The following is a 26,566-nucleotide window of genomic DNA, read 5'->3' on the forward strand; positions in this document are numbered from 1 at the left end:
TGCAGGTTCCTGCAGTACAGATCCTGCCACCAGACCCTTGCACCACACTGGTCTGCTGCACCGCAAGGAAGGCACAAGCCCATCTAGCAACCTCTGCCATGTACTTGGGATCTCTGATACTCTTCGCAGTACCCCACTAGCAAGGGCATGCTGCTACCTACAGTCTTCAAACGTCTGACTCCTTTCCACCTCTGTCATTAAATTAACAACCAAAGTGTTTGTAACAAAGTGTTATTTATTAGAATATTACATTGCACTTAAAAAATAAGGGAGGTCTGACCCTGTCATCTTGACCTACACGAAGGAGGCAGGGCCAGACCTACAATAAATATAAATACTATGTACAGTTTATCTAAAATAAATATATAATTTAAAATGAAAAATATATTGTTAAATAGCTGTTACCCTCCCACCCCTCCTGTGCCTAAGAAAGCCCCGGGCCTGGTTTCCTCGCCTTTCACAGTTTGTTCCTCAGCATCACTACAGCGGATGGAGATGCCCAAGAGCCCCTCTGCTGCAGACTGGCCTGTCCCTCCTGCCTCCATGCAGTCACCTGGCTGGCAAGTGTCTCTGTCAAGCCCCCTCCATCCCATAGTTAGCCACAAAGCTGCTTGCAGTGACACCACTGCCCAACCAGCCCCAAAGCAGGTGCTCTCCTGCTGCTTCAGTGAGCTCTTGCCAGGCTTCAGGCTCCCAGGGACGGCGCTGGTTCCATGGCTCTCATGTCTTCCAGGAGGTAGAAGTGTGTTAGTGCTGACCCCTACAAGACAGCAGCAGGAGAGCTCACAACACAGCCCGGGGCCGCTGTCCAGGGAGTGGCTCCTGCATAGCAGGGCCAGCCCAGTGGAAGAGCCCTCAGCAGCCACTCCACCTTGTGGGGCTGGACCCAGAAGGATGGGAGCCAGGAAGCTGGGGGAGCAGCAGCTAAGCATCCCACCCCATGTCCACCACATTTCCCTTCCAGTGACCGCAGCGTTTCCCCCTGGACACATCCTCCCAAATAATCCCCAGGACAGAGGGGACAGTGATGAAAGCCTTGTGCTGAATACCCTTCCCCAAAATTCAGCTCCTATAAACAGCTAAAAATCTCACCCCCAATACTATTACCAACATTACAAAAATTCTTTGAAGGCATTACCTCATCCTCACAAAGAACAAAGATTGGAGGTTTTTGAAAAAAAGAGAAGTAGCTGTAATACGTATGGGCACATCTAACGTCAGGGTTTGGACCAGACCAGAGGAAGTCTGCAAGCTTTCCAGAACCCAGCCACGTGGCCACCCCTGGGGCAGAGCACACCCCATGGCCCAGCCAGAGTAACATCGCATGGGGCTGGCAGCAAGATCCCCCCATGCCCAGCTGCAAGGCATTACATTAGTGCAAGTAATAAGCAGAGTGGGAGTGAAAAGGAAGGGTTTTTTTTTTTATGCATATATAAATAGAGGCAATATCCAAGGAGGGGAAGTGACTCAGAGGGTCACAGAGGGAGCAGAACAAGTGGGGGGAAAAAAAAAACAGAAGCAGCTTCCCCACTGCCAAACATCCCAAAAGCATGCAACAACAGGGCAAAGCAGGGACTTAAGATTAGAAAAGAGTTGGTGGTGGTGGCTTGGGGTGTCAGGGGACAAGGGCTTGAGCAGGAAGGGGAAGAGGGCTGGAGCCCTACAAAGAAGTCCAGGCTCTTGGGCCAAATCCAGCAAGCTGCTTCTCCAGACTCAGACTGCCTTCAGCTCCTGCCTGGCTCTGGCATGGGACCCACACAGCAGTCCCAGCCAGCATGAACAAGCAGAGCCCCCAGATGCCCACCTGCCTCACCACTGCCCCATGACCAGCCAAAGGCTCACCTTGCCAGCACCCGGCATCCTCAGTGACTCACAGCGATGCCCAGCTTGATTTTCTCTTCATTTTCTACATTGTAGACACCCCTCTTGTGACACCTGTGAGGCCAAGCAAAGAGATGCTCAGAGCATGGAGAGGTCCCTGCCACCTTCCCCTGCATGGATCCGATGGCTCAGCCCCAGCCCACTCACCTGAGCATCAGCAGGGCTGCGATGATGATGAGACACAGGGAGGACAGGATGACAGCAACAACAGCCAGTGCTGTAGTGTGGTCATATGCACTGGGGGGGTGCTCCACAGGCAGCAAAAGGCCATGGCATCTCTCTCCATGGTATCCTGGCTGGCATCTGGGCAAGAAGAAAAGTCTTAAAGGTCATTGAGTCCCTCACACCCCAATGAAAAGGTGCTGTCTCTTTTCTCAGCCTTAGCCAGCACCCTGCCTATTTCCATTGTTCCCCTTCCCCTGAGCTGGGAGGTCTGAAGTCACCATCACCTCTCTGGTATTGGTCAATTAAGTTTCTCCTTCCCCAAGCACAAAGTGAAGATTCCTAGAAAGGCTGAGCTCCCCCCAGAAGAAAATACCAAAGTCTGTGCTCTCCCCTGTTGTCCCCAGGTGGAGCCAGGCTGCCCAAACCACCTCTGGAAGTGGGAAGTCCCATGCAAGGTAGCAGAGAAGCAGCTGGACATAGCTCAGCACTTCCCTTAAAGCAGGATGTCCCTGCACACTCTGCCAGCCAGAGGTGTGCCATCTCCCTACAGACTCAGGGAGATTACTCACGTAGCAGAAACAACACTCCCCAGCAGAGCTACAAGGCTGCCCCCTCACCCTGTGAGTCAAAGTACACTGATGCAACCAGACAGATATACCAAGCCCACGGGTCACTAGCACTGATTTCCAAGATGGGGTCTCAGCCCAGCCCTCCTGCCTGCCCTGCAACCATGCCATGCACCAGCATACCCTTCCAGTGAGGCTGGGCATAACGCAGAGGTGCAGGACACAGCCTGGCAGCATCCTCATCCCACCCCATGCACCAGGGACCAGCCCAAGGAAGCCACCACCCAGGACGCTCTGCAACACAGGCAACCAGCCATGAAGAGCAGTGACAACCAAGTGACACCAGCCCACATGAGGTGTCATTATTGGAAGGGACTGGGGCTGCTGGTCCTAAAAACCATGATGGCTCTGAGGAGATACCACCCAGGGATGGGCCACCAGGCTGCAGAACCCCAGCCAGTCCCCACAGACCCCTCCTGCCTTTCCCACGTCCCAGGTCCTATTCCAGCCCCAGGGATCTGGGAAGGGCAGGAGAGACCTGGCTGTCCCAGTCCAAGGTAGGGGGTTGTGGTACCCCAGATCATGCTGGGTCACAGGTCCAAGCCGAACCAACAGAGATCTCCTCTTGCTGGCAGTCCCAAGCCCCCTATGCAAGGGCCCAACTTCATGAACTAAGCGGTTCAAGGAGCCATGTGGATCCTGATCCTTGTGGATTGCACAGCATGAGATCTTGTGGGCACTATAAGCCAGGGAGCTATTACTTTTCCCAGGCTCCAGGCACAGGGTTGGGTGGCTCAGAGGATTGACAGCAAAGAACAAAGCCTCTTATGTATCTGCCAGCTCAACTCTTGCCCACGTCAGCGGGGATCAAATGTGCACCCCTGGGTATTTCCCCTGGTAGCTGTGCTGGATCCAGGTGCCCTGGTAGCAGGCAAACACTTTCTTTTCCACTTGCCTCATCTAGTGCCTGCTCTCTACCTGCATCCCAGAGGGGTGGGGGAGGTGGCATTCACAGCCCTGTCCTTCATCAGGGCCAAGGGACAGCCTGGGCTTTGGCAGACTGTCCCCAAAGCTGCTACCTCCAAACTGCCTTGCTGGTGCCACAGCAGAGATGCTCCTCCTGCCTGCACCAGTATGTCTCAACAGCTGCAGAAGGTCCGAGCTCTCGGCCAAGGCTGGCAGCAGTGAGGGACAGTGGGACACAGGGTTACAGAGTCAGGATGGGCTCTGGCAAACCAGACCCACAGAAGACCTTGGCTGTGAGACCCCAGCCCCTGCTCACCATCTTCCAACCCCCACCACTGCAGGTCTCTGCAACAGCTCTGCCAGAGCTCACTGCACCAGCAGGGGATGCTGGGTCTAAGTCCATGAGAGCTTTTAGTGGGGGATGGACCTTGCTCAAGAAGCACAAGGAAGAGGCCAAGTCAGAGCTGTCCCTGCATGGACATAGAACATGCACTAAAAATATCTCCTCTGCTCTTCCTCTGTCCAGCCCAGAGAATTGAAGGAACCATGACTAAGGCTCCCCTGGCACAGGCACACGCCAGCAACTCACATGCAGGAGGGAGCTCCCAGCTCTCTGATGTATTTGCATTCGCCGTGAATACAGAAATCCTTGTACTTCCGCAGGCACGGGTCTCTCTTCTTCCCCAGGCCTTTGCCTTTTCTTCTTTTATTCCCATTCCCTTTTTTCTTGGGAGTAACCAGGCCCTGAGGCTTTGACAGGAAAGCAACTGGAAGACAATTTGGGATGGAGAAAACAGCAGTCACATCACCTCTGTGTGTCAGCTGAAGAGAAAGCAGAGCAGCAAACCCCAGGCTCAGCCCTGGCACTCCTGCAGCCCTTTGTGCAGTGATCTGCCCCCAAGCAGAGGTTTTTGGTTTGTGGGTTGGTTTTTTTTTTTTCAGCTTCTTGCAAATATCATGGCCTTTCTGATTCATAAGAACAATTTTCAAGGAAAGAAAGGAATCGGGGGGGGGGGGGGGCACACACAGAAACAGTGCTTTATGCATCTCGAATGTTGCTATTATATGCACAAGTTTCCACTGAACACAGAAAAGTCTTAATTGCTCCTTTATCTGGCTTTTATTTCCCCGATGAGCGCAGTCTTTTGTAAGACCCCTTTCATGGCTCTGATGGACACTCCTTCCTGTGGGTACAAGGATGCCTTGCACACCCAAAGCAGGATTAAGAGAGCAAGCCTGGCTTAATTTTTGGTTTTGCAGAGCCAAAGAGATGGCAAGAGCAGCATTCCCATGAGTTGCAAAGGTAAGTTTTAATTGCAGCGCAGAGCCTGGTGGCTTTTGGCACAAGGCCAGCTCTGCTCCCTGCTAGGTTGCCGAGAACCAGAGCAATGAACTCCTTGCCTGGACATGGACCAAAACCAGCAACATTACTGGAATAGTTTTTAAGATATGCAGATGCCCAAAAAGTCAGCCCACAGCTTGATCTCAGAAGGTGCCGAGATACTAGAGTGCTCACTGCTCTGAGAAGGACCTTTCAGCTCCCCCTGAACCACGGTGCTTGGTAACTCCACTGAGCCCAGGGGAAAATGAACTAAGCCCTGCAGTGCCTGGGGAGAAGAAGGTGGCTGAGCCTAACCTGGCAAGTTGTAGCCTGCCTAATTCCTTCTCAGCCACTTCCTGATGTAACCAGCACCTCTTGTGCTGGAGCACACCAGTTGCACACCTAGCAAAGTTATTTCTCAATTTCCATATCCTTCATGCTGCACCTGGAGACACTGATACTCCAGGAAACTCTGTGGCTTGGAGGAACTCCTGGATCCGGTTGAGGCCCAGGGCTCTGCCCCAGGCTGGCAGCAGAGGTTGTCCCCTCCCCTGTGAGTTATCTTCCAGCCACAGCCAGCAGACACACAGTGCTGCTGACCCTGCTGACCCCCCAAGCCACCTCCACTGTCACCACCCCTCCTCCCCAGGCCTCTGTCCCTTAGGGCAGCCAGAGAAGATCTGGAAGGTCTTGCTGGTAGGAAAACTGTCCAGACCAGGTGGGCAGGGGGATGCTGCTGCTTTCCCCCAGTCAGACACCCAGGGGGCTGTGGCACAGAGGAAGGTGCCTTCAACACAAAAGACAGATTTTTCTGACTGCAGCTCAGCTCAAGGCATCGAAAAAGTACTCAGAGAGGCTGCAGCGTCATTAATCAGATATCCCCCATCCCCTCAGCCTGTCCCACAGATGAGGGCCAGCCCATGCCTGCCAGACTACTTGCTCTAGGACAGGGTCCCCTCCTCAGGGGGATGCACAGAGGAGCAGGCTGCAGCATCTCTCTCCCAGCAGGAGGGGTAACAGTGTTTCCCGGGGGCTGCATCCCCTTGGATGCAAGGGCATCAGACCGGTTTTGCAGGCTTTTTTGTCACAGTCTGATGGCACAGCCAGAAAGCAAAGAATACAGAAAAAAAGGGAGGTTGAACTGTATGGGGCAGAACACGCTCCTCCTGGTTCCAGGATACTGATCTCAGCAGGTCATGTGCAGGGCACAGGTACAAGTCACCCTCCTCAGCCTGTGATGGGCTCCCTGTCCCACCCCCATGACAGTCCCCCGTACACTCTCTCCTCCTGAGGCCAGGGGAGAGGAGGCAAGCATGAATGCCCAGTGAGCCTAACAGAGCAACAGTGTCCCCAACGCCCCCGTAGCAGGGACTGCCGGCTGACTAGCCCTGCCTAGGTATGAGGAGCAGCCGTGTGTAGGCGAGGGGTGAGTCACAGTGATCCCCTTGCCGGCGGCCACCATCTGGAAGGCAGCACAGGCCCACTGGCCCGGGCTACACACCTGCAGGCTGGGACTGCCGTGCCCCCCCAGAAGGGCTCTGCCTTCCATCTGGCCAAGGAGTTGGAGGCCCGGGAACCCTTTGGACCCCCATCACAGAAATTTCAGGGACATAGTCCTTGGCACAAGGCAAGGAGCAACTAAAGCCGTTGCTCTGTGCTAGTGCTCCACGGGCTGGCCCCACTCAGGACGGCTGCCGTGGACACTCGGTACCCGGGGACTGGGGGCTCCCCGGCGGCCCCCTCCGACGCGGAGCCAGAGCTGCTGCCGGGGCACCCCGCGGGGCTGAGCCGATCCCAGCCCCGGTCCTTCTGCACCCCTCCCGGGTCCAGCCGCCCCCAGCCCGCCCCACCGGACAGTACCGGCCCCATGCCCCCGGCCCCGTGACACCACGCTTCGAACCCCCCAGGACCCCCACCCCCGCCCAGCACCCCAACCGCCCCGGCGGCGCCTCCGCCCGCCCGTCCGTACCTCTCGGCAGGTCGCTGAGGTCGTCCCCCGACGCCGCTCCGACGCCCTCCTTCGCTGGGCTGCCGGCGAGCAGCGGGGCCGTGGCCGGGGCCCCGCCGCCGCCCTTGTGCAGCACCTCGTTGTGCAGCTCGGCACGGCCCAGCCCGCCCGCCGCCACCGAGCACACTGCGGAGAGGGGGCACGATCAGGCGGGGTGGGCTGAGCCTTCCCGGGACCCCCCACGCATGCCTGGGACCGGAGCCGCGTAGCCCACGACCAGAGCCACCCACGCGTGCCCGGGACTCGCGTCCCCACCCATGCCCGGACCCAGGGTCACACCGCCCGAGCTCAGGACCTCCCACACGGGACCGGGGTCGCGCTGCCTGGGACCACCACCGCCCGCCACGTGCCCGGAACCCCCCACGCGTGTCCGGTGCTGGGGGCGCGTTGGTCGTGCCCAGGACCCTCCTCTCCCGTGCCCGTACCTGCCGCCAGCAGCGCGTGGACCAGCACCGCCCGCCCGTCCATGACCCGCGGGCACACGCGTCCCAGCCGCAGCTACCCCGCTCCGCTCCGCTCCGCTCCGCACCCACAGCCGCTCTCCGCCAGCGCGGCCCCGCGGCCGGTAGAAGGCGGCGAGCGGCGGGGCGGGGCTGCCCGGCCGTCCCGCCCCCGGGAAGGGCTTCCCCGGCCGCTGTGGGGGGGTCCCGCCGGCCGGAGCCCGCCGGGGCAGCGAGGAGTCTGGGACCGGAAGGGGACGACCCCAGGGGGTCCCTGGCTCCGGCGCTGCCGGGGTTGGAGGCTCACCGGCTACCGCCGCACTGGTACTACCCTCTGTCCCCAGCCTCTGTGACCCAGCACCGTGGGGCTGGGCTGCGCCGTGCCGTGGGGAGCCCGGCGGAGAGGATGATCTCTCTAGGGCTGCGCTAAAACTGTGCGGGGGGAAGAGGTGGCCTGGAGAAAGCAAGCTGGAGACTTCATTGTCTGGTCTCAGACAGAGAAAGAAGAAGGGGGATCACGGTGCACACCGTGGCACACTGGCACAGGGCATCCGCCGGCTGTTGGGACTAGTGCCCAAGGTGGCCTGGGAGGTTTGAGGAGGAGCAAGTGCACCCCACAAGAAGAGCATCAGGCAAGTGGCAGGACCTCACAGTTCAGGGTAAAAACCTCCTCCTGGCCTTGGTTGATGGGGTGGCACCCTGACAGGGAACAGTCTTCCAGCCACCTGCTAAACTGTACTGACAACGGGAGAGGTGTGGAGGTGGCAGCCTGAGATGGTGGCAGAGAACCTTTTTGTCGATGAGGCCACCTTTGTACCCTCTAAAGGTTAATGGAGAGCCTGACTGGTTCAGTCACAGCTCCACCTTGCAACACCCTCTTAGTTGGCTGCTGTCCTTGTCTCCTCTGTCCAGCCTGTGGCTGTTGTGTTTGGGGGCTGCCAGCACTTCTCCGTCCCCTTCACTAAGCTGGTGACCACTTGTTGTGTTTGGCCTTGTCTTCAACCCAGATGACTGCCCAGAAAACACTGCTGACACTGGCATCACACGAGCATGGAATCTTGTCCCAGCTCATGTTTGGGCTGCCCCTTGCTGGTTCCTGGAGGTCCTGAACCCCCAGCCTTGCTGCTGGTTTGGGTTCAGCAAGGCCTGATTAAATATTCCTGCCATTGTTGTTAGCATCTCCAAGGAATACTGCTGAAAAATTTGGCAACCCCCCCGACTCACGCCCTCATTCTTGCTCAGACTTGACTTTAGCATTTGTTTGCTGCCACCTCCTCCAGCCATCAGCAGCCTGAAAGACTTTGGTGGCAGAGCAAAGCACGTCAGTGGTGGCCCAGCCAAGGGGCTCCATCCCTGGGGAGCCCTGCGCAGTGGCTCCCTGGTAGGTCCCTGTGTGGGGAGGGGATTTTCCCCCCTGCCAGTTCCCCACCACATTCCCAAAGCTGGGCATGTGCGGGCAGCATTTGCTGGCTGACCTGGCGCCTTGGGAGTGTAAGGCACTGGCCCACGTCAGCTGCCAGGGAGGTTGCTGGCACAGAGGGCTGGCAGCTGGTGGGTTGGGGGGTTTGCAGGCTGCCATTCCTGCCTGCCTTCCTGCCTCTACCTCCCACTGCCTCCTGCTTGCCTGTCCCGGGACCTCCCCAGCTCTCCTCATCCACAGGTCCTGCTGCCAGACGTCTCCCCATAGTCCCCACCCCAGCCAAGAGCTGCTCCTGGGTATGAACCCTGCCCAGGGCCAGTGGGTTCCAGTGCAACCAGCCTGTGCTGGCCGGGTGTTTGTGTTGCCTGCCACTGTGTTTGCACTGCACACAACCTGGCTGTTTGTATCCACAGAGCCAAGGGAGCCAAGCCCAGTGACAGTGGCAGTGGGTATGCCACACAGGGTGCTGTTCTCCCCTGGCAGTAGTACCTTGCTGGCTGTGCCCAGCCAGGGTAGTGTGGCTGTACCCACATCTTTCCTCCCTGCACGTGCTGCAACATCTGCTCGTCTGCCACAGCCCACGAGGGGCCCTCCGCACACTGGGATGGCTGCAGCCCGGATGCACTCCCAGCCCTTGCCATGAGCCCCAGCAGCAGCAGCCCTGTATTGCCCCACTCTGGATTTCCTCAGCAGTGACACATCCTTCCCCAGTGTACACCCCCACAACCCATTTCCTAGAAAGAGCTGCCACTGGTCCGTACCACCCCTCCTTGCCATGGGCACAGATAACCTGGCACAGGCATCAATGCTGCCACCAGCTATCCATTTGGCTTTGCTGTCCCCTTGCCAAAGCCTTGTGGGGTGCAGGAGAGCTTGGGAACACACTTCTCCCCCAAGAGCACCAGTGCAGCTTTGTCCACGTGGGTCACTAGGAGGCATGTTGGTGCCCTGGTCTCTGGCCCAGGTGGGCTGCCAGAGGTGATGCAGAAGCCAGCTGCACTGGGACCTGTGGGGTTGGCCCCAGTGTTTTGAGATCATTGTTTTGGGCTTAGCTCGCATGTATTGGTTTCTGACCAGTTTAACCTGGTTCACAGCTTTTATAAGGTGTGGGATGAGTGGGGTCCTGCGAGTGTCAGCAGCTCTGGAGGGGAGCCCATGCCTGTGACTGCCGGTGCTGGTGGCCATGACAGCCCACAAGCCTGGAGCGGCCAGTGTGGCTCTCCAGATGACAGACACCCACCCACTGCCCAGATCAGAGGGCTGCAACCCTGAAGCTCCCTACCAGGCTTTTGGCTGCAGCATCTTCCCCTCCAGCATGGCCCCTGTGGCTAAGCAAGTCAGCGCTGCTCTGCAGATGGAGGAGATGGGGGACACCAGCCGCCCACTGCTCTTCATCCAGCTCAACCAGCTCCTCAGTACCCCAGCAGGGCTGGAGTGGAGAGAGACAGCCAGGTAGGCACGCCTGCAGTGGCCAAGTTGCTGGGCAATGCTTTGGGAAGCCCAGCCTTCAAAAGCCCAGCTCTGATGGAGCCCACAGCATCTCCCAAGGCTGGTGGTCTCTCAACCTCAGCCCCAAAGCAGGGCTGCTTGCTGCCTTCTGCCCCCTTCAGTGCCCGCACTGCTTCTGCCCAATTAAGGTGACTAGTTTCATGGGAGAGGGCAAGGTGTCAGCAGTGGCTTTGCACAGTCACAGCACTCTTGCTTCTGCTCCTGCTTTTGCTGCTTCTCCAAGGCTCCAACAGCTGCGCTGGGGCTGGGACAATGCTTTGATGCTCCCCAAATCCAGCTGTCGGGCACGTCTCAAGAGGCGGCCAGGTGAGTATGTGAGGGCAGGCTTGGCTGAGGACAATGGGGCCCAACAGAGAGGAGCTGGGACCAGCTGGTGCTGGAGTAGGGCAGGAGTGCGGCTGGGATATCTCCACACACCACACTGCCCCTCTGCAGCTTGGCAGGGGCACAGGGCCATGTGCCATGGGGGTTTGGGGGCAGTGATTGGTCTGCCCATGGGTCAGAGGGTCGCAAAGCTGCTGGGCTGTGGCTGTGATGGCTCTCCCCAGCACCCAGCCCTCTTCTCCCAGGTATAGCTGCCCATCAGTGGGAGCCTGCTTTGCCAGGGCACGCTCCTACTGTACAGCATGCTTAGCCACCCTGCAGCAGTGTGCCCATCCGTGGTGAGAAAGGGAAGCTCTGACTCTGCCTGGCATGAAAACATTTGGCATGGCCTGAGTGTGGCAGACAGCTCAGGACACTTCTATTTTGACTGCAGCAAGTGCTGTTAATGGCAGGGTAACCCCCAGTCCCAGCACCGCATGGGGATGGGTGGGTTGGGAGCAGCCCTGTGGAGAAGGGCTGGGGGATATCGGTGGGTGACAGATGGGACGTGAGCCAGCAATGTGCGCTCACAGCCCAGAAAGCCAAGCGTCTCCTGGGCTGCATCACCAGCATTGTGGCCAGCAAGGTGAGAGCAGGGATGTTACCCCTCTGCTCCGTTCTGGCAAGACCTGCCAGAGTGCTGCATCCAGCTCTGGGGCCCCCAGCACAAGACAGACACGGATCTGTCAGAGCGGGGCGGCAGCGGGAGGTGCAAAGAAATGGCCTGGGGTGTGGAAGAGCTCTGCCGCGGGGACAGGCTGGGGGAGTTGGGGGCATTCAGCCTGGAGGAGGCTCTGGGGAGGCTGTACTGAGGCTTTTCGGTGTATAAAGGGGGCTTATAAGAAAGACAGAGACTTTTTACCAGGGCCTGTCATGACAGAACAAGGGGCGATGGTTTTGAAACTGGATGGGGACAGGGCAAGATTGGACATAAGGAAGAAATGTTTTCTGATGGGGGTGCTGAGACACTGAAACAGGTTGCCCAGAGCAGCTGTGGATGCCCCATCATTGGAAGGGTTCAGGGTCAGGTTGGATGGGGCTCTGAGCAACCTGACCTAGTGGAAGATGTCCCTGCCCACCGCAGCGGGGGTTGGACTGGATAGTCTGTGAAGGTCCTTTCCAACACAAACATTCTGTGATCCCATGACTGGTGAAATCCCCCTGATCAGATCAGAGTGAGTTGTAGGTCAGCAGTAATGGGGATGTGACTGCTGAGGCTGCCCATCTGCCCCTGCTCTGTGAGCCCACTGCAGCCCTCTCTAGATCCCACCAAACACCTCCCTGAGTGTGCCAGCCTCATGCCAAGCTCAGAGCTGGACCCAACTCCCACTCCTACTGCTTGGCATGGGGCATGGAACTACCCTGCCACTGACCCTGCACATCTCCCTGGGCAGATGGATAAAGTTCGAGGAGAAGGTGGAGGATGGTGGGGAGCGGTGGAGTGCACCCCATATCCCAGTCCTCCCCCTGCACAGCCTCTTCCAGCTGAGAACATGCCTGCAGGAGGGGAAAATGCTCCTGGATCTGGAAGCCCCAACTTTCAAGGAAATAATTGGTAAATGGGGAATGGACAGGTCACCTCCTGGGACTGGCCGGTCACCAGAGAGGGACCAGACCACCAGGAAGTTCCTGTATAAAAGCACTGATGCACGATAGCTGCGTGCCTGGCGTGGCTGTCTGCTGCTCCAGCGAAGCAGGCTTTTCCCTGGGCAGCGCCCTACCAGGCAGCAGACTGGGGGGACTTAGGGTGGTCCCCCATCCCTGTTGCAGACAAGGTACTTTCCGGGCAGCCTGAAGAAACAGAGCTGCAGCCTGAGCTGAGGGAGCGCCTGGCAGACCTCCTGCTCCGCCAGCCACGGCATCAGCCCACCAAATCCCTTCTGTGGCTCATCCATGAGCTTATCCTCTCTCCCTGCCGAGGTAGGCATGGTGCCTGGCCATGGGTGGCAACACGGCTGTCCCACTGGGCATCCCTCTGCTGCCACCAGCCTGTGGTGATACCCACACTGGCTGTTCGCTTGCATATGTGTTTTGCTGTTTGTTCCCTTTCATTGCAGGGAAGGCCAAAAGCTGGTCTGAGCCTGGAGCCCAGCTCTCCAAAACACCTCTTAAGGAGCAGGTAAGGCAGGACAGAGCTGGGCTGAGAGCAGTTGTTGCACCTGAACTGCCCAGCTGCTGCATCACTCTCCTTTCAGCTGAGAAACCAATTTAAGAAGAAGGTCCCACCGGGGGCTGAGGTAGCCCATGTTGTTGTTGGTGAAGTTGAATTCCTGGAGAAGCCCTTCACCGCCTTCATCCGCCTCAGACAAGGGGTGGGTCTCGGCTCGCTGGCCGAAGTTGCTCTCCCCAGCAGGTAAACAAAGCATGGCTGATGGCCCTGTACCTCACTTCATTCCTGTCTCTCTGCTCGGCACAAGGCTTTGCTTGGCAAAAGCAAAGGCTACAGCACCCAATGCCACTGCAGTCCCAGAACCCTAGCTCACTGCTTTCCCCCGGCTTTTCCTAGCTCCTCATGAGCATCCTGGGATGGGCTGAGAGTGAAGCATCTGTTGGGCAGCCCTGGGGGGAACATCACCTGGGTTATCCCCACCTGAGCTCTGTGTTCACTTTCCTCCTTAGGAGGGTCTGGATGCTCTCCGTTTACTGCCTGGGAATATGGGGGATCATGGCTGGGAAGGATAGCAGGAAGAGGTTTGCAGCAACCTCTTGCCCTCCTGCTGCCTGCGGGTGCTCTACTGAGCCGTGAAGTAGCCCTTGTGGCACTGCTGGTAACGGAGGAAAGGAGCAGGGCAGGAGGTGTTTCTCCACAGTTGAGGAATGCATCACCTGATGCGGTAAGGGGAAATGGTCAGTGTGCCCCTTGAACCAGGGACTTAGGAAGTGTGTGGAGGAGGCAGGCAGGGATCAGGAGGGACATTGCCACCTCCTGGTCACTGCCCAGAGTACGCGTCCTCCAGGAACTGAGTGGAGCAGGGAGGGCATCCATCCACCTCTTGCTCTCTGCTTGGTGGGAGATGGGTGGCAGGTCCCCTAGGAGCCCCCACGACTCTCGAAGGGCTCACAATAACCCCTTGCCCTGCATTTTCATTCCCCAAAACAGGACAGGAAGGAAAGCTTGTCCCTACCTATCCTTTTGCCTGTGGTGGTGCCATCCCCTTTGCTGGCCACCGTGGGCTGTCCTGTGGGTACAGCCACTGTCTTGGGGCTATCTCCTACCCAGGTCATCTCTAGGATCTTAAGGTTGTCCCATTGCCTTGATGAAGGTGCCTGAGTGAAAGCTACTGTCACCTCCCAACCCCTTGGAGCAGGCTCCAGGAAGACTCCAGCACTGATGCCTTATGTCAGGGCTGCGGCAGGTTCTGTCAAGCCACTTTGAGCCCCACTCATGCTGTCAAGGCGTTTTCCTACCCCCTCTCTGGAGGTTTGTTCAGGGTACGATCACTGGAACCACTCTGCAGACTCAGAGTACCAGGACTATAACTATTTTTGCCAGTTTTGGAAAGGAGTGGAGGGCTCAGTTAAATATTTGGATGGACTGTCCCTCTGGAGACATTATTTTGCAGCACCCTCTGAGGTGTGGGATTTTAGTCATATTTCTGCAAGGACTCTAGGCCCTTTTTCCAGTCTCCTCCCATGTCCCCATAGTCCTATCAAACCTCCTGTCCATGCAGCTGGCAAGCTCTCCTTCCTGACGGTAACACAACTGCATTCTGCCTGTGAGCAACATTCCCATGAGCGCGACACTACAAACGGCACCAGTCAAGACCCTGACACTACAGACAGCCCCATACTAAAGCTCAGCCCCACAAACACCCCAGTCCCAGAGCCTGACCCCATAGACATCCCCAGCTGAGGATGTATCCTTCTCTGCCCCAAGGACTTGTCCCTCCCCACCCCGAGCCCAGGTTTCTGCAGACCCTGTGATCCAGATGGGGGTCCTGGCGTCCCATGGTCTTCTGTGGTGTTTCCATGCAGTGGGCAGCAGGCATGTCTTGCCTTCTGCCCCTGAGCCCCACTTATGGTAGCCACCTAGGCCACCTTAGGAAGGCAGCAGCCCCACAAGCCCGCCTAGCTGCTGTCCCCAGCATCCCTGCAGCATCATGGTCTCCCCTGGAGAAGGAACGTCCCCCAGCAAAGAGAGGGCTGCTCAGGAGATGCACTGTCTTGCCCACAGGTTCCTCTTCATTCTTTTGGGTCCCCAAACCAAAGTGAAAGCCTACCATGAGGTTGGCAGAGCCATGGCCACGCTGCTGATGGATGAGGTGAGCCTGGTGCAGTGCCCATGGATGGAATGGGTCTGAGGTGAGACCTAGGCTGAAGACACCGGAGCTCCTCTCCTCTGCAGGCTGCAGTGAGGGAGGGAGAGTATGGGGCAAGCTGGTGGCTTCCCTTGCCCAGGATGAGAAACAAAGTTTGGGGTGGGTGTGTAGGATGCAGGTGGACTGTTGCACTGAAGTGGATGGGTGTATTTCTCAGTGATGACTGCAGGCTGGGAGGAAAGCTCTGAGTGGCTGAATGCAGGGGCGTGGTGGCTAAACTGCAGCACCTTCCCATAGCTCTTCCAAAGGGTTGCCCAGCAGGCTGAGCACCGAGAGGACCTCATTGCAGGGATGGAGGCATTCTTGGATGAGTTGACTGTGCTTCCTCCCAGGAAATGGGACCCCAGCACCAGAATTCCTCCACCGAGCTGTCTGCCATCTCCATACAGGAGGTAGGCTGGAGGCAGGGCACCCACAGCCTCTGCCAGACCATCTGCAGGGTCCCAGGTAGAGACCTCTGCCTGTGACATTCAAATCTCCATCTCCATGGGGATGAAGCCACCCAGGAATTGACCTTTGCCAGTAAGGTCCTTCCAGCCAAACCCCTCTACTGCTCTAGCCAATGGCCACAGCTCTGGTCCCCACTGCTATTAGTCTTGCTGTTCTACTTGGCAGGGGATGGCAAAACCACTCTGTGCTGGTTTTCGGGCAGAAGCTGCTGGGAATGCTAGGTTTCGCACTTGCATGCAAAACTCATCCTCTGAGCAGGATACCTCCAGCACTCCCCAGCTCCTCCACCAAAACCAGTCCCACTAGGGCTGGCTGGCTTGGAGGACACCATGGTTGGGTTGGAAGGGACTTTTGAAGGTCATATAGTCCAACCCCCCATCTCTCTTCCTCCTGATCTTTTTCCTCCTCCTCCTTAAAAGGGAAAACATGAGGTCCCCTCAGCTCTGCTTGCACCCCTGACCCATGTCCACTCTCCATCCTTCCTGTCCCCTCACAGCATCCCCTAGACACAGCTGGGTCCTGAGGGTTCCAACCTGAAGCCTGTTGTCTCTCTCTGCTCTGCCACAGGACCACCGTGCACCCACCAGACTGGCAGTCTCATAGCAATGGGGACATGGCAGCAGCTGGGGACAGAACTGGCCTGGGGGACCTATGTCCCAGGGAGGAGCTGGAGAGGACAGGCAGGTGTGTGCCTGGAAGGAATGAGGGCGGTGGGAGGTGTAGCGGGATGCCACATTTGGGGCAGGCACTGGCTCTACCCAGCACATGGGGCCACCACATCCAAACCACTCTGGGCTGGTGTCTCCCAGGGCAGGGACCATCCCTTGTCTTGCAGCTGTCTTGAGGGGCCATGGGTGGCTGGGGGGGCTGCTCTGAGATCTCCCTCTGCTGCCCCAGGCTTTTTGGGGGGCTGCTGCAAGACATCCGGAGGAAGGCGCCATGGTATGGCAGTGACTTCACTGATGCACTTCATCCCCAGTGCCTCTCAGCAGTGCTCTACATCTACCTGGCGACTGTCACCAATGCCATCACCTTCGGGGGCATGCTGGGGGACGCGACTGCCAACATGCAGGTCAGTATGGCCATGGGGTTCCCTGCACTAACCCCACTCCGTCCACAGGTTTCCTGGATGCTTACCTCCCACCTGTGCCTGGGGAGCCAGCCTGAGCATCACCTGAATCCTGCATCCTTTCCTGGCCTCTGTGGTCTCTGAGCGCTGACTTAGCACCCTGCAGTGCAGGGAGGTGCAGGCACCTGCCTGCAGCTATGCCACTTTAGGGGACAGGCCTAGGACCCCCCATCCCTGCCACCCCATCCCTGCCTGGTGCCTGACACCCCTCCCCTGAATTTCAGGGGGTGCTGGAGAGCTTCCTGGGTACAGCCTTTGCTGGCTCCATTTTCTGCCTCTTTTCTGGCCAGCCCCTGACCATCCTCAGCAGCACCGGCCCTGTGCTGGTATTCGAGCGCCTCCTCTTCTCCTTCAGCCGGTAAGTGACCTGCCAGGGATGGTTCCTCAGGCCAGTGTCCCCTGGCCAGGGCACAGGCCATCATCATGCCAGATGGATGTTATCATTGAGGCTTTGGGTCACCCTTCCCACCAGGGACCACAGCCTGGACTACCTGGAGTTTCGCCTCTGGATTGGGCTCTGGGTGGCCTTTTTTGGTGTGGTCTTGGTGGCCACCGAGGCCAGCCATCTGGTGCAGTACTTCACCCGTTTCACCGAGGAAGGCTTCTGTGCTCTCATCAGCTTGATATTCATCTATGACTCCCTGAAGAAGATGCTGAGCCTGGCAGATGCCTTCCCCATCAACTGGCAGTACCGGCTGGACAACGTTACCTTCTACAGCTGTGTCTGCAACTTGTCCATCCCTGGTAAGCCCAGGCAGCTGCAGGGCTGGTGAGGAGCAGTTGGCTGACACCATGGGACCCTGCCACCCAGTTAGATGGGGGAAGGTGCTGGAGGAGGCTGCTCAATCCCATACTTGCCTGCCTGACCACATCAGCACCGTCCTCCACTCCCCTCCATGCAGTCAGTCCCTCGGTGCCTGCCTCCTGGCACTGCTAAGGCACTGGGCAGGGCAGCACTGGGAGCAAAGGAGAGACTTAGTCCATCTCCCATGGCTCTGGGATGGGGGGTGCCAGCAGCTGGAGATGGGTACCTGGGTGGGTTTGTGCTGCTGTTTCTAGCCCAGTCTGTAAATCACAGGGTGTTTCCTGGGGCCTGAAGATGTATCCACACTGATCCTGCAAATGGGACCCATACCATGTACCAAAAGCATCAGTGTTGGGCACAGCCTGGGCTGATTGCACCCCTAAGTAGCTGGTGCTTCAGCCAAGTTCTTCACAGGGGCATCCCTTGTTGGTGCTCCCTGGGCATGAGCTGGTGCTGGGGCCTCAGGGGTCCCATGGGGCCCCATCTAGTACCCTGAGCCCTTGGGGAGAGCCTGGGGAGCAACTCCAATGGCAATGCAGTCCCAGTCATCCCTGATGGAGTGTTCCCATGGTGCTGTCACACTGACATCCCGCCCCCCCCCTCCATCCCCCTGCAGGTCACAGCTCTGCAAGGAACGACACGCTGACCCCCTTGCCCCTGGCCCACCAGCAGGTATATCCCCTGCTCCCAAGCAGGCAGGTGAGGGAGTGGGGTGTGTGCAAGGTGTCTGTGTATGACCCCTCCTTGCTGCCTGTTCTGTCCCTGCAGCCTCCTGCTGTCCCAGCTGGACTGAGTAGAACCCAGTGCCTGGGTCAAGGCGGGCATCTCCTGGGGACCAGCTGCCAGTATGTGCCCGATGTCACCCTTGTCTCCTTTCTGCTCTTCGGGGGCACTTTCCTCTCCTGCACTGTGCTCAAACACTTCAGGAGCAGCCGCTACTTCCCTGTGGGGGTGAGCATCCTTTGGCCGGCTTGGTGGTGTGGGGATGGCTCCTGGTGCTGTGACGCAGGGGTGCTCCTGGGGCAGCCCCCGACCAGCCCAGGCCAAGCCCTCTCTATTTGCAGGTGCGAAAGCTGGTGAGTGACTTTGCCGTCATCCTGGCCATCCTCACCTCCTGCACTGTTGACACTGCTCTGGGCCTGGAGACCCCCAAGCTCCTCGTCCCCAGTGAGCTGAAGGTGCTGTTGGGGTGGGCATGGTGCTGTCAGGGAGTGTGTCTGTGCCCCTCACAGTGGCCATCCCACCATGCTTCTGCTGTCCTTCCCACTGCCAGGTCCGGCCATATGGGGATGTGGGCTGTGCCCCAGCAAACAAGAAGGGGTTGAGCCGCAGCCGATCCGACGCCCTGTAAATAACCTGGCCCAGTCCCAGACTAACCACATCATGGTACAGCTCATGCTGCAGTGAGAGCCATAGGCTCAAGTATGGGCTTGGGTCCCCGCCCTGGGTGTGGTGTGGAGCTGGCAGCACCTCAGAGCAGCCCGTGCTTGCTGCTGTCTCCTTGGGCTTGCCATCATCAACACCCAGCGCCACCTCTTTCACCCACTCCCACGGACATGTGCCTAGCTCCTGGCTTGTGGTAGCCAGGACAACCCGCTGCTCCACCACAGCTGGGGTATTATAGGGGTGGGCTGGTGGGTCGCACTGCCCAGGAGCATCCCCAGCATAAAAGAGGATCCTCTTCCTCTCCCCTGGTGAGCACCCCTGGGTGTCAGCAGGGCTCCAGCTTAGGCACCTGAGGCTAGTCCCATCACCGAGCTGTGCCTCAGACCCCACAGGTGGGTGGCAGCTGCCATGACCCTTCTACTCTCCACAGCCCACAAACCCAGCACGGGGCTGGATCATCTTTCCCTTTGGAGCCAATCCATGGTGGGTCTGCCTGGTGTCCGCGGTGCCTGCCGTCCTTGTCACCATCCTCATTTTCATGGACCAGCAGATCACAGCCATCATCCTTAACCGCAGGGAGTACAAGCTGCAGGTGAGTGGGGGACAGGGGATGGGCAGGACCCAGGTCCTGGCTGGACCCTGTGGGCCAGGGGGCAGTCAGGGGAGGCAGCATGCTGAATTGGCCAGCAAGGTGGGCAGACCTCACTGCCACCCCTCTGATGCTCCCAGGGAGACGGCCTGCCCCCAGCCCTGCTGCCTCTCCTGTTGCAGAAAGGAGCAGGCTTTCACCTGGACCTCCTCTGTGTCTCCCTCCTGATGGCCATTACCTCTGCCACTGGCCTCCCCTGGTATGTCTCGACCACCGTCATCTCCCTGGCGCACATGGAGAGCCTGAGGAAGGAGAGTGCAAGCTCAGCCCCTGGCGAATACCCCAAGTTCCTGGGCATCAGGTACGCAATGAGCCTAGAGCCCACTCTGGGGCACCCCTGCCCATGGCTGTGGAGACAGGGAACAGGGACATGCCTGTACTGGCCAGCAGACCCAGCTTTGGGCTGCTTGTGTCTCCCTGGGGATGCCACTGGTCCCCATGGCCATCAAGGCTGAAAAGAGCAGAGATCCTGGGAGCCGGGAGGGCTGGTGTGGGTTGCAGGTTCCCGAGGGAACCTGGGGCACCCATGACACCTGTGCTGCTGCCTGCAGGGAGCAGAGGCTTACTGGCCTGGCTGTCTTCACTCTGACAGGGGTTTCCATCTTCATGGCACCCATTCTTAAGGTAGGGAGCCTGGCTGCTGGGTCTGACCTCTTTTCAAAGGCAGGGGGTGGCTTAATCCTGCAAGACTGGGGGGGGGGGGTCCTAACCTGCCATCCCTCATCCCATCAATCCACCACAGGAAGCTTGGCTGGCAGGTAGGGAGCTGTGAGCTATGTGGGGAGGGTCTGGGCAAAGGGTTTGGCTTGAATGCCACAGGACAGCTGGCACACCAGCACACTGTTGCCCCGTGTCAGCTGGCCAGCCTCCCTATAGGCATCAGGGTCCCCTTTGGTCCCCAAACAGGCCCTCCTGCTACCCCACACACTGCTATATGGGGGGCTGAGCCTGGCTGGTGTTGGTTTTCACCTGCTGCTGCTGCCACATTAGGCAAAGCTACCCCCAGTGCACCCTGGCCACACATCGATTATGTGCTAGCAGATGGGAGGTCCCTTCTCCATCTTTGTCCTCATCTCTGAGGATGTAAAGCCTTGTAAAGCCTTTGGTACGATCCCCCACAACATTCTTACCTCCAAACTGGAAAGATATGGGATTGGTGGATAGACTGTTAGATGGGTCAGGAATAGGCTGGATGGCTGCGTCCAAAGAGTTATTAGTTAGCAACTCAATGTCCAAGTGGAAACCAGTAACAAGTGCTTTCCCTCAAGGGTCCCTACTGGGATCAATAGTATTTAATATCTTCATCAACGACGCAGACAATGGCATCCAGTGTACCCTCAGCACATTTGCAGATGACACCAAGCTGAGTGGTGCGGTTCACATGCTTGAGGGAAGTGATGCCACCCGGGGGACCTTGGAGGACATGGGCCCATGTGAACCTCATGAGATTCAACAAGGCCAGGTGCAAGGTCTGGCAGCTGGGTGGGTGCAACCCCCGGTGTATCAATACAGGCTGGGGTGTGAAGGGTTTGGGAGCAGCCCTGTGGAGAAGGGCTGGGGGATATCGGTGGGTGACAGATGGGACGTGAGCCAGCAATGTGCGCTCACAGCCCAGAAAGCCAAGCGTCTCCTGGGCTGCATCACCAGCATTGTGGCCAGCAAGGTGAGAGCGGGGATGTTACCCCTCTGCTCCGTTCTGGCAAGACCTGCCAGAGTGCTGCATCCAGCTCTGGGGCCCCCAGCACAAGACAGACACGGATCTGTCAGAGCGGGGCGGCAGCGGGAGGTGCAAAGAAATGGCCTGGGGTGTGGAAGAGCTCTGCCGCGGGGACAGGCTGGGGGAGTTGGGGGCATTCAGCCTGGAGGAGGCTCTGGGGAGGCTGTACTGAGGCTTTTCGGTGTATAAAGGGGGCTTATAAGAAAGACAGAGACTTTTTACCAGGGCCTGTCATGACAGAACAAGGGGCGATGGTTTTGAAACTGGATGGGGACAGGGCAAGATTGGACATAAGGAAGAAATGTTTTCTGATGGGGGTGCTGAGACACTGAAACAGGTTGCCCAGAGCAGCTGTGGATGCCCCATCATTGGAAGGGTTCAAGGTCAGGTTGGATGGGGCTCTGAGCAACCTGACCTAGTGGAAGATGTCCCTGCCCACCGCAGCGGGGGTTGGACTGGATAGTCTGTGAAGGTCCTTTCCAACACAACCCTTCTGTGATTTCGTGGTGGAGAAACTGGATACTGAACCCAGCTGGTCCTCCCTGTCCCTTCACAGTGGGTGGTAACGTATAGGGCCACGAGGGGTGTCTGCAGGCTTTGGTAGCCTCCCCAGGTCAACTCCTCTTGCCTCCCCAGCCTGAGGATGTCTGGCTCTGTCCTTCATGCAAGGACCCATCTCACCTTTCAACCCTCTATGCCACACCTGCCCCAGGACTTGCAGTTAACTCCCACTTTGGGCGTCTGGATCAATGTTTCCTCTCAAACAGCCCTTGCATGGTCCTGGGGAAGCCCGCCCAGCCCCGCGCAGTCTCTCCTTGTGGAATCTATGGGGAATAGCAAGTGACCCCCATCTCCCTCCTTGCCTGCCCCGGGGCTCAAGAGAAAACCAAACCATGCTGAGCAACACAGAATGCAGGAGCCAGTTAAGTGTTGCAGAGGAGGTAAAAAGGAAAATGTTCTGGGGTGGCAGGCCGCCCCCAGATTCTGAACCATAAGTCGTATCTCCATGTGGCTTGGCATCATGTTCTCCATCTTCAGCCTGGACTGCTCCCACCATGTGCTGGAAAACAGGACAAGGAACTCAATGCATGTTTCCTCTCTTTGAAGACAGTGATGTCCCCACACAAGCAGCATAGCCAGGAGCATGTCTGGGTTTTGAAGCCCTTGAAGCTGTAAGACAAGCAAATAGCCATTAAATTAAACTGGAAATGAAGGGAGCAAATGCTGCGGCCACGTGTGCAGGCTTTTGTAAAGAAAAGGATGTTTAGTGGGGAATCACGCCCTGCTGACCACTTGCCCTGCTGTTTTGCAGTACATCCCAATGCCAGTGCTGTATGGGGTCTTTCTGCACATGGGGGTGGAAGCACTGAATAGCATTCAGGTGAGCAGGGGCTGTACCAAGGGTGCTGGTGGGGGTTGTTTTGTGGTTATGGGGATTTGCTCAATACCAGCTTTTACTGAGCAGCAGAGACTGGATTTTATCTCTGCACGATGTGGAGCTTGGCAGGGGTCTGTCCCCTGCCAGGCCCAGGACAAGGAGGGGCAGAGAGACCTTTACGGGGCAGAGGAAAGGGAAAGGGAGGTGTCTGGGATTCTGAGGAGCATGAGCAACTTCTGCACTGATGGATCAGATGGTTTGGGAGAGGTGGAGGGACCAGTGGATAACCCAGACTTGCTCTCAAATCCACAGGGATGCCCCTGTCTGGGAGCTGGGATCTGCTGGTCGTTTGGTCCTGGCACTGCTGCCAATGTGCCAGCTCTGTTCCTCTCCTGAGACACCCACGGAGGGGGAAAAAAAATCTCCACTCCAGAAATATCTAGCCCTTTTTTTTCTCTCTAAACAGTACATTTTCCTTGCAATTACCTTGCTCTGAATGACAGACTGGGAAACCCCCTCCTTCCCCTCCCTTTGCTTGGGGAATCCTGGGTTGTGCTCTGGCAAAGGCAGAAGCCATTTCCTGCATGCATGGAGGGGAATCAAAGGGTTGTAATTAACCCTTTAAGACCAGCTTGAGTTCTTTCTAGATGTCTGCCTGGAAAGCAATCCCCTGGCCTGGGGTGATGATGGTACCAGGGCCCCTGGTCTTGCAGACAAAACTCACTTGCCCAGGCGTCATGCTGGTGTCCAGCATGGATGGCAGGAGGGCTGAAATGCAAAGACAATGATGAAAACCCATCCTGCCAGACCCAGTCCCAACAGAGAGGTGGGTGAGAGCTGCCTGAAAGCTGGAGGTGTGTGACACACATGTCATGCTCTTGCTACAGCTCACAGACCGCGTACGGCTGCTCCTGATGCCAGCCAAACACCAGCCGGACCTTGCCTACCTCCGCCATGTGCCCCTGCGCCGGGTGCACCTCTTCACCATCATCCAGCTGCTGTGCCTGGCCCTGCTCTGGGTCCTCAAGTCCACCGTGGCTGCTATTATTTTCCCAGTGATGGTACAACATCCCTTCTAATTGGGTAGCACTGCTTTGGTGCTGGGCTGGGTGCTACCCACATGTGCCCTAGGCATTGCTGGAGCCCCAACGCTCACCTTGGCCAAGGGGTGCAGGAGCCGCCCTGGATGGGGGCACACACCCCTGGCAGGTGGTGGATGTGGGTGCTCAGACCCCCAAGGGCTGGTGGGGACCCTGCAGGGCCACAACATGGCTTTACCACCAGGCTTCACCTCCCAGGCTGGGGCTGGCAGAGTGGTCACTGCTTCACATTATATCGGTATCATCCTCTGGGACAAAGCCCCCAAAAGTGACATGCCACCTACGTGGAATTCACCAGGGGGACAGAGAGGCTGGGACAGGGACCACACTGCCTGTGCCCCAGCCACTGTGTGATGCTGATTCACACTTTGCTCTGGCCCCAGCTGCTGGCGCTGGTGGGGATCCGGAAGGGGTTGGAGCGCATCTTCTCCCTGCATGACCTGAGCTGGCTGGACAGCCTTCTGCCCGAATCAACCAGGAAGGAGGCAAAGAGAGGACAACCCAGGGAGCAGGAGGAGGAAAGCAATGGTGAGGAGGTAGGTGATGTCCTGGGCACTACGCTCTTTTGCAGCTGTCCACGGCGTTTCTGTGGTGTGGGGGCTGAGCTTGGCCCAAGCTAAGACTAAGCCTGGCTAGGGCTGAGCTGCATGGTGGCCGCAGTCGGCAGCACAGTGGCAGCAGGGCTGGGAGCGCCGCCAGTCTCACCCTCCCTTTACTTCTCCCTCCAGTCTGAGTTGATGCATCGCCGGGAACAGGGCCCAACACCTGCAGGAGTTACGATCACAGAGGGGACGATCACAGAGGGGACGTGGGGCAGCACTACAGACCCTCAGCACGGCCCAGCATGGAAGGGGCCCTCGGCCACCAGCCAGGCCAACCCCCGCCACGGGCAGGGGCATCTCACACTCGGACCGGCTGCTCGAGGCTCCGTTTAGCCCATCCCTGAAGACGGACGGGGACATGACAGGCCCGGCCGCGGCCGCGACTCGTGGCAATAAAGGGCGCCGGGCCCCGCGCCGGCAGAGGCCACGTGGCCGCGCCAGTGTCGTCACGGCGGGCGGGGCGGCGCGGGGCGCAGAGTGACGGCGTGCCCAGCCTATGGCGGCCCGCGCTAGCCATCGGAGGGCGGAAAAGGGGGTTGGCAGCCGTTCGCCTTGATGGGCAGCGCCCGGCTCCAATCGCCGCTCGGGACAGGCGGGCGTATGGCGGTCTCTCGCGGTGACGGAGTCCTTCAGAGGGGTTCGGAGGAGAGGCGGGAGCCAGGGAACGGCAGCAGCCAACCGAGCGGCGCCAGGCGCCGTGTGTCGTGAGCGATGTGCCTTTCGACCAATCGGAACTCGTGGAAACCGGATTCGCTTTGACCGACAGCCCGCTCGCTTCATCGGTGCCCGCAGCCCTGGCGAGGTGCATGACTGACGTTCCAGGCGACCAGTCATCTGCCGGGCAGTTCAGGAAGCGGGGCTGAGGGAACCGGGCGGGGCTGCGAGCTCAAACCGCCTCGCCGTGCGCTCTCAGGGCAGCATGCTGGGAGCGCGTGACGCACCGCTGAGTGGCGGGCCCTGCGCCCAATAGCGCGCCGCCGTCGGCTGGGCTCGCCCAATGGGTACGGGCGGAGCGGCGGGTGGGCGGCGCGGAGTCCGCGGCCGGGTAGGGTGTGAGAAGTTAGTGGCGCTGCTGCGGTGCTGTGAGGGGACGGTGGGGCTCTGCGAGCGGCGGCGGCCCCGGATCAGCGCGATGCTCACAGACGGCACCGCCGCCCCCGTCGGCGACGAGGAGATCGACTCGGTCGCTCCCCGCGCGCCGCCCGCTGCCGACCCGCCGGCCGCGGCCGGGCCCTCCCCGCTGGGCTTGCGGGCCGTGCGCCTCTTCGGGGAGGCCGGGCCCGGCGGGCCGGGAGGCCCCGGCGTGCCCGCGGCCGGCGAGGCCGCCCTCGACTTCAAACTGGCGGCCGCCGTGCTGCGGAGCGGGGGCGGTGGCGGCTCCGGCAGCGACGAGGACGAGGTGTCCGAGGTGAGCGATCCCGCCGGCGGGCCCGGCCCGCCCCTCCGCCGCTTCCTGACAGGCCTGGCCGGCGGCCGGGGCCGGCGCCCGCCCTCCCGTTCGCCGCGCTGGGCCCGCCGCTGTCAGCTGAGCGCTCGGCGCCGCCCCGACCGGGCACGGGGGTCGCAGGCCGCACCACACCTCTCTTCCCCCCGCCCCGCGCCGGCCCGGGCCTCCCCGCCGCCATGGGCGTGAGCGGCCGCACCGGAGCCGCGGGGGCGGGGTCCCGGCGGGCCCCGCACTGGCAGGGCGGCCCAGGGCCCTTCTGCTGAGGCCGGGAGGCGGGAGGGGGTCTCGGCACCGACACGCCTCCCGGCGGCCCCCGGGGAAAGAGGGCCGGGCCCCCTGCCCGCGCTCTCCCGGGGCCGACGGGCCCTCTGTTCGCCGCCTCGCTGCGTGAGGGGGGTGGGGGAGACATACCTCTCGTGCTGCTGCCTCCTGACCTCGAGGAGTGCTTCCCACTTGGAACCAGGTTCGCAGAGGGAGGTGAGGTCCTCCGCCCAGCGGAGAACAAAGTAAAGCCTCCGGCCGCTGGTATTGCTGCTGTGGGGTCGGTAGGAAGGAGATGAGATTCCCAAACTGCTAAATTCTTCTCTCGCACACATACATATATACACATGCGTGCGTGCACTTTTATGCAGTAGAACTATTTCTTATCGACAAAATGGAGATGGAGGTGTCTTCCTTTGATCTGCTAAACTTGCAGAGAATTTTAAGGGAAGGGTGTGGGGGAGGAGCTGGAGCCTTGTCCGAATTCAAATACAGTGCTGTTGGGCCTGCAAACTTGGATCTAATACTGCTCCATGTAGCCTAGGGAGAGAAGATAAATGAAGGCTCTTATCTGTCACTGCTGCCCACTCATCTTACACCAATGGGTGAATATTACTTCTTTCGCTGCCTCTTTTAGAAAGAAGACTTGAGATCACAGCTGCCATTGTGGCCCTTATGTAGTCT

General features: G+C 58.9%; 3 protein-coding genes across 24 annotated transcripts in view; 2 read left to right on the forward strand and 1 right to left on the reverse strand.

The window, feature by feature from the left end:
* Window positions 1-223: 223 nt before the first annotated feature.
* On the reverse strand, window positions 224-7,459 carry HBEGF (heparin binding EGF like growth factor). The gene is made up of 6 exons (XM_037398501.1): window positions 7,333-7,459; window positions 6,869-7,033; window positions 4,168-4,345; window positions 2,029-2,184; window positions 1,843-1,935; window positions 224-760 (listed from the first exon to the last, which is right to left on the reverse strand). Exons 1-5 carry the CDS (start codon window positions 7,373-7,375, stop codon window positions 1,863-1,865), a joined length of 615 nt encoding a protein of 204 aa, XP_037254398.1. The 5' UTR covers window positions 7,376-7,459; the 3' UTR covers window positions 224-760; window positions 1,843-1,862.
* A 2,491-nt stretch (window positions 7,460-9,950) lies between these two features.
* Window positions 9,951-24,192, forward strand: SLC4A9 (solute carrier family 4 member 9). The gene is made up of 20 exons (XM_037397502.1): window positions 9,951-10,219; window positions 12,034-12,194; window positions 12,410-12,559; window positions 12,697-12,758; window positions 12,835-12,992; window positions 14,814-14,901; window positions 15,196-15,350; window positions 15,976-16,092; window positions 16,306-16,480; window positions 16,762-16,895; window positions 17,010-17,281; window positions 17,959-18,014; window positions 18,111-18,293; window positions 18,407-18,520; window positions 19,159-19,320; window positions 19,500-19,678; window positions 19,929-20,001; window positions 22,407-22,475; window positions 23,360-23,533; window positions 23,956-24,192. The coding sequence occupies exons 1-20, from the start codon at window positions 9,951-9,953 to the stop codon at window positions 24,190-24,192; spliced, it is 2,988 nt and encodes a 995-aa protein (XP_037253399.1).
* A 1,006-nt stretch (window positions 24,193-25,198) lies between these two features.
* LOC119152012 (ankyrin repeat and KH domain-containing protein 1) overlaps window positions 25,199-26,566 on the forward strand; it is a 117,101-nt gene continuing 115,733 nt past the window's right edge. For 16 of the 22 annotated variants that reach the window (XM_037396553.1, XM_037396561.1, XM_037396544.1 and 13 more), the window contains exon 1: window positions 25,206-25,582. In XM_037396553.1, coding sequence (XP_037252450.1) covers window positions 25,307-25,582 — 276 coding nt within the window. In that variant the 5' untranslated portion in view covers window positions 25,206-25,306. Of the gene's footprint in view, window positions 25,583-26,566 lie in introns of all 22 variants that reach the window. The other 6 variants (XM_037396545.1, XM_037396548.1, XM_037396555.1 and 3 more) reach the window with 4 other exon arrangements.

Source organism: Falco rusticolus, chromosome 8, assembly GCF_015220075.1.
Source record: "Falco rusticolus isolate bFalRus1 chromosome 8, bFalRus1.pri, whole genome shotgun sequence".
Classification (NCBI taxonomy): Eukaryota; Metazoa; Chordata; class Aves; order Falconiformes; family Falconidae; genus Falco; species Falco rusticolus.

Excerpts from the sequence above, each read along its gene's own strand:
- HBEGF (XM_037398501.1), bottom strand. The coding sequence starts at position 7,375 with ATGGACGGGCGGGCGGTGCTGGTCCACGCGCTGCTGGCGGCAG. Across the intron at positions 7,034-7,332 it reads CCACGCGCTGCTGGCGGCAG|TGTGCTCGGTGGCGGCGGGC; the intron begins GTACGGGCACGG and ends CCCTCTCCGCAG. Across the intron at positions 4,346-6,868 it reads CCTCAGCGACCTGCCGAGAG|TTGCTTTCCTGTCAAAGCCT; the intron begins GTACGGACGGGC and ends ATTGTCTTCCAG.
- SLC4A9 (XM_037397502.1), top strand. The coding sequence starts at position 9,951 with ATGACAGCCCACAAGCCTGGAGCGGCCAGTGTGGCTCTCCAGATGACA. Across the intron at positions 20,002-22,406 it reads TCATGGCACCCATTCTTAAG|TACATCCCAATGCCAGTGCT; the intron begins GTAGGGAGCCTG and ends GCTGTTTTGCAG. Across the intron at positions 23,534-23,955 it reads CTATTATTTTCCCAGTGATG|CTGCTGGCGCTGGTGGGGAT; the intron begins GTACAACATCCC and ends CTCTGGCCCCAG.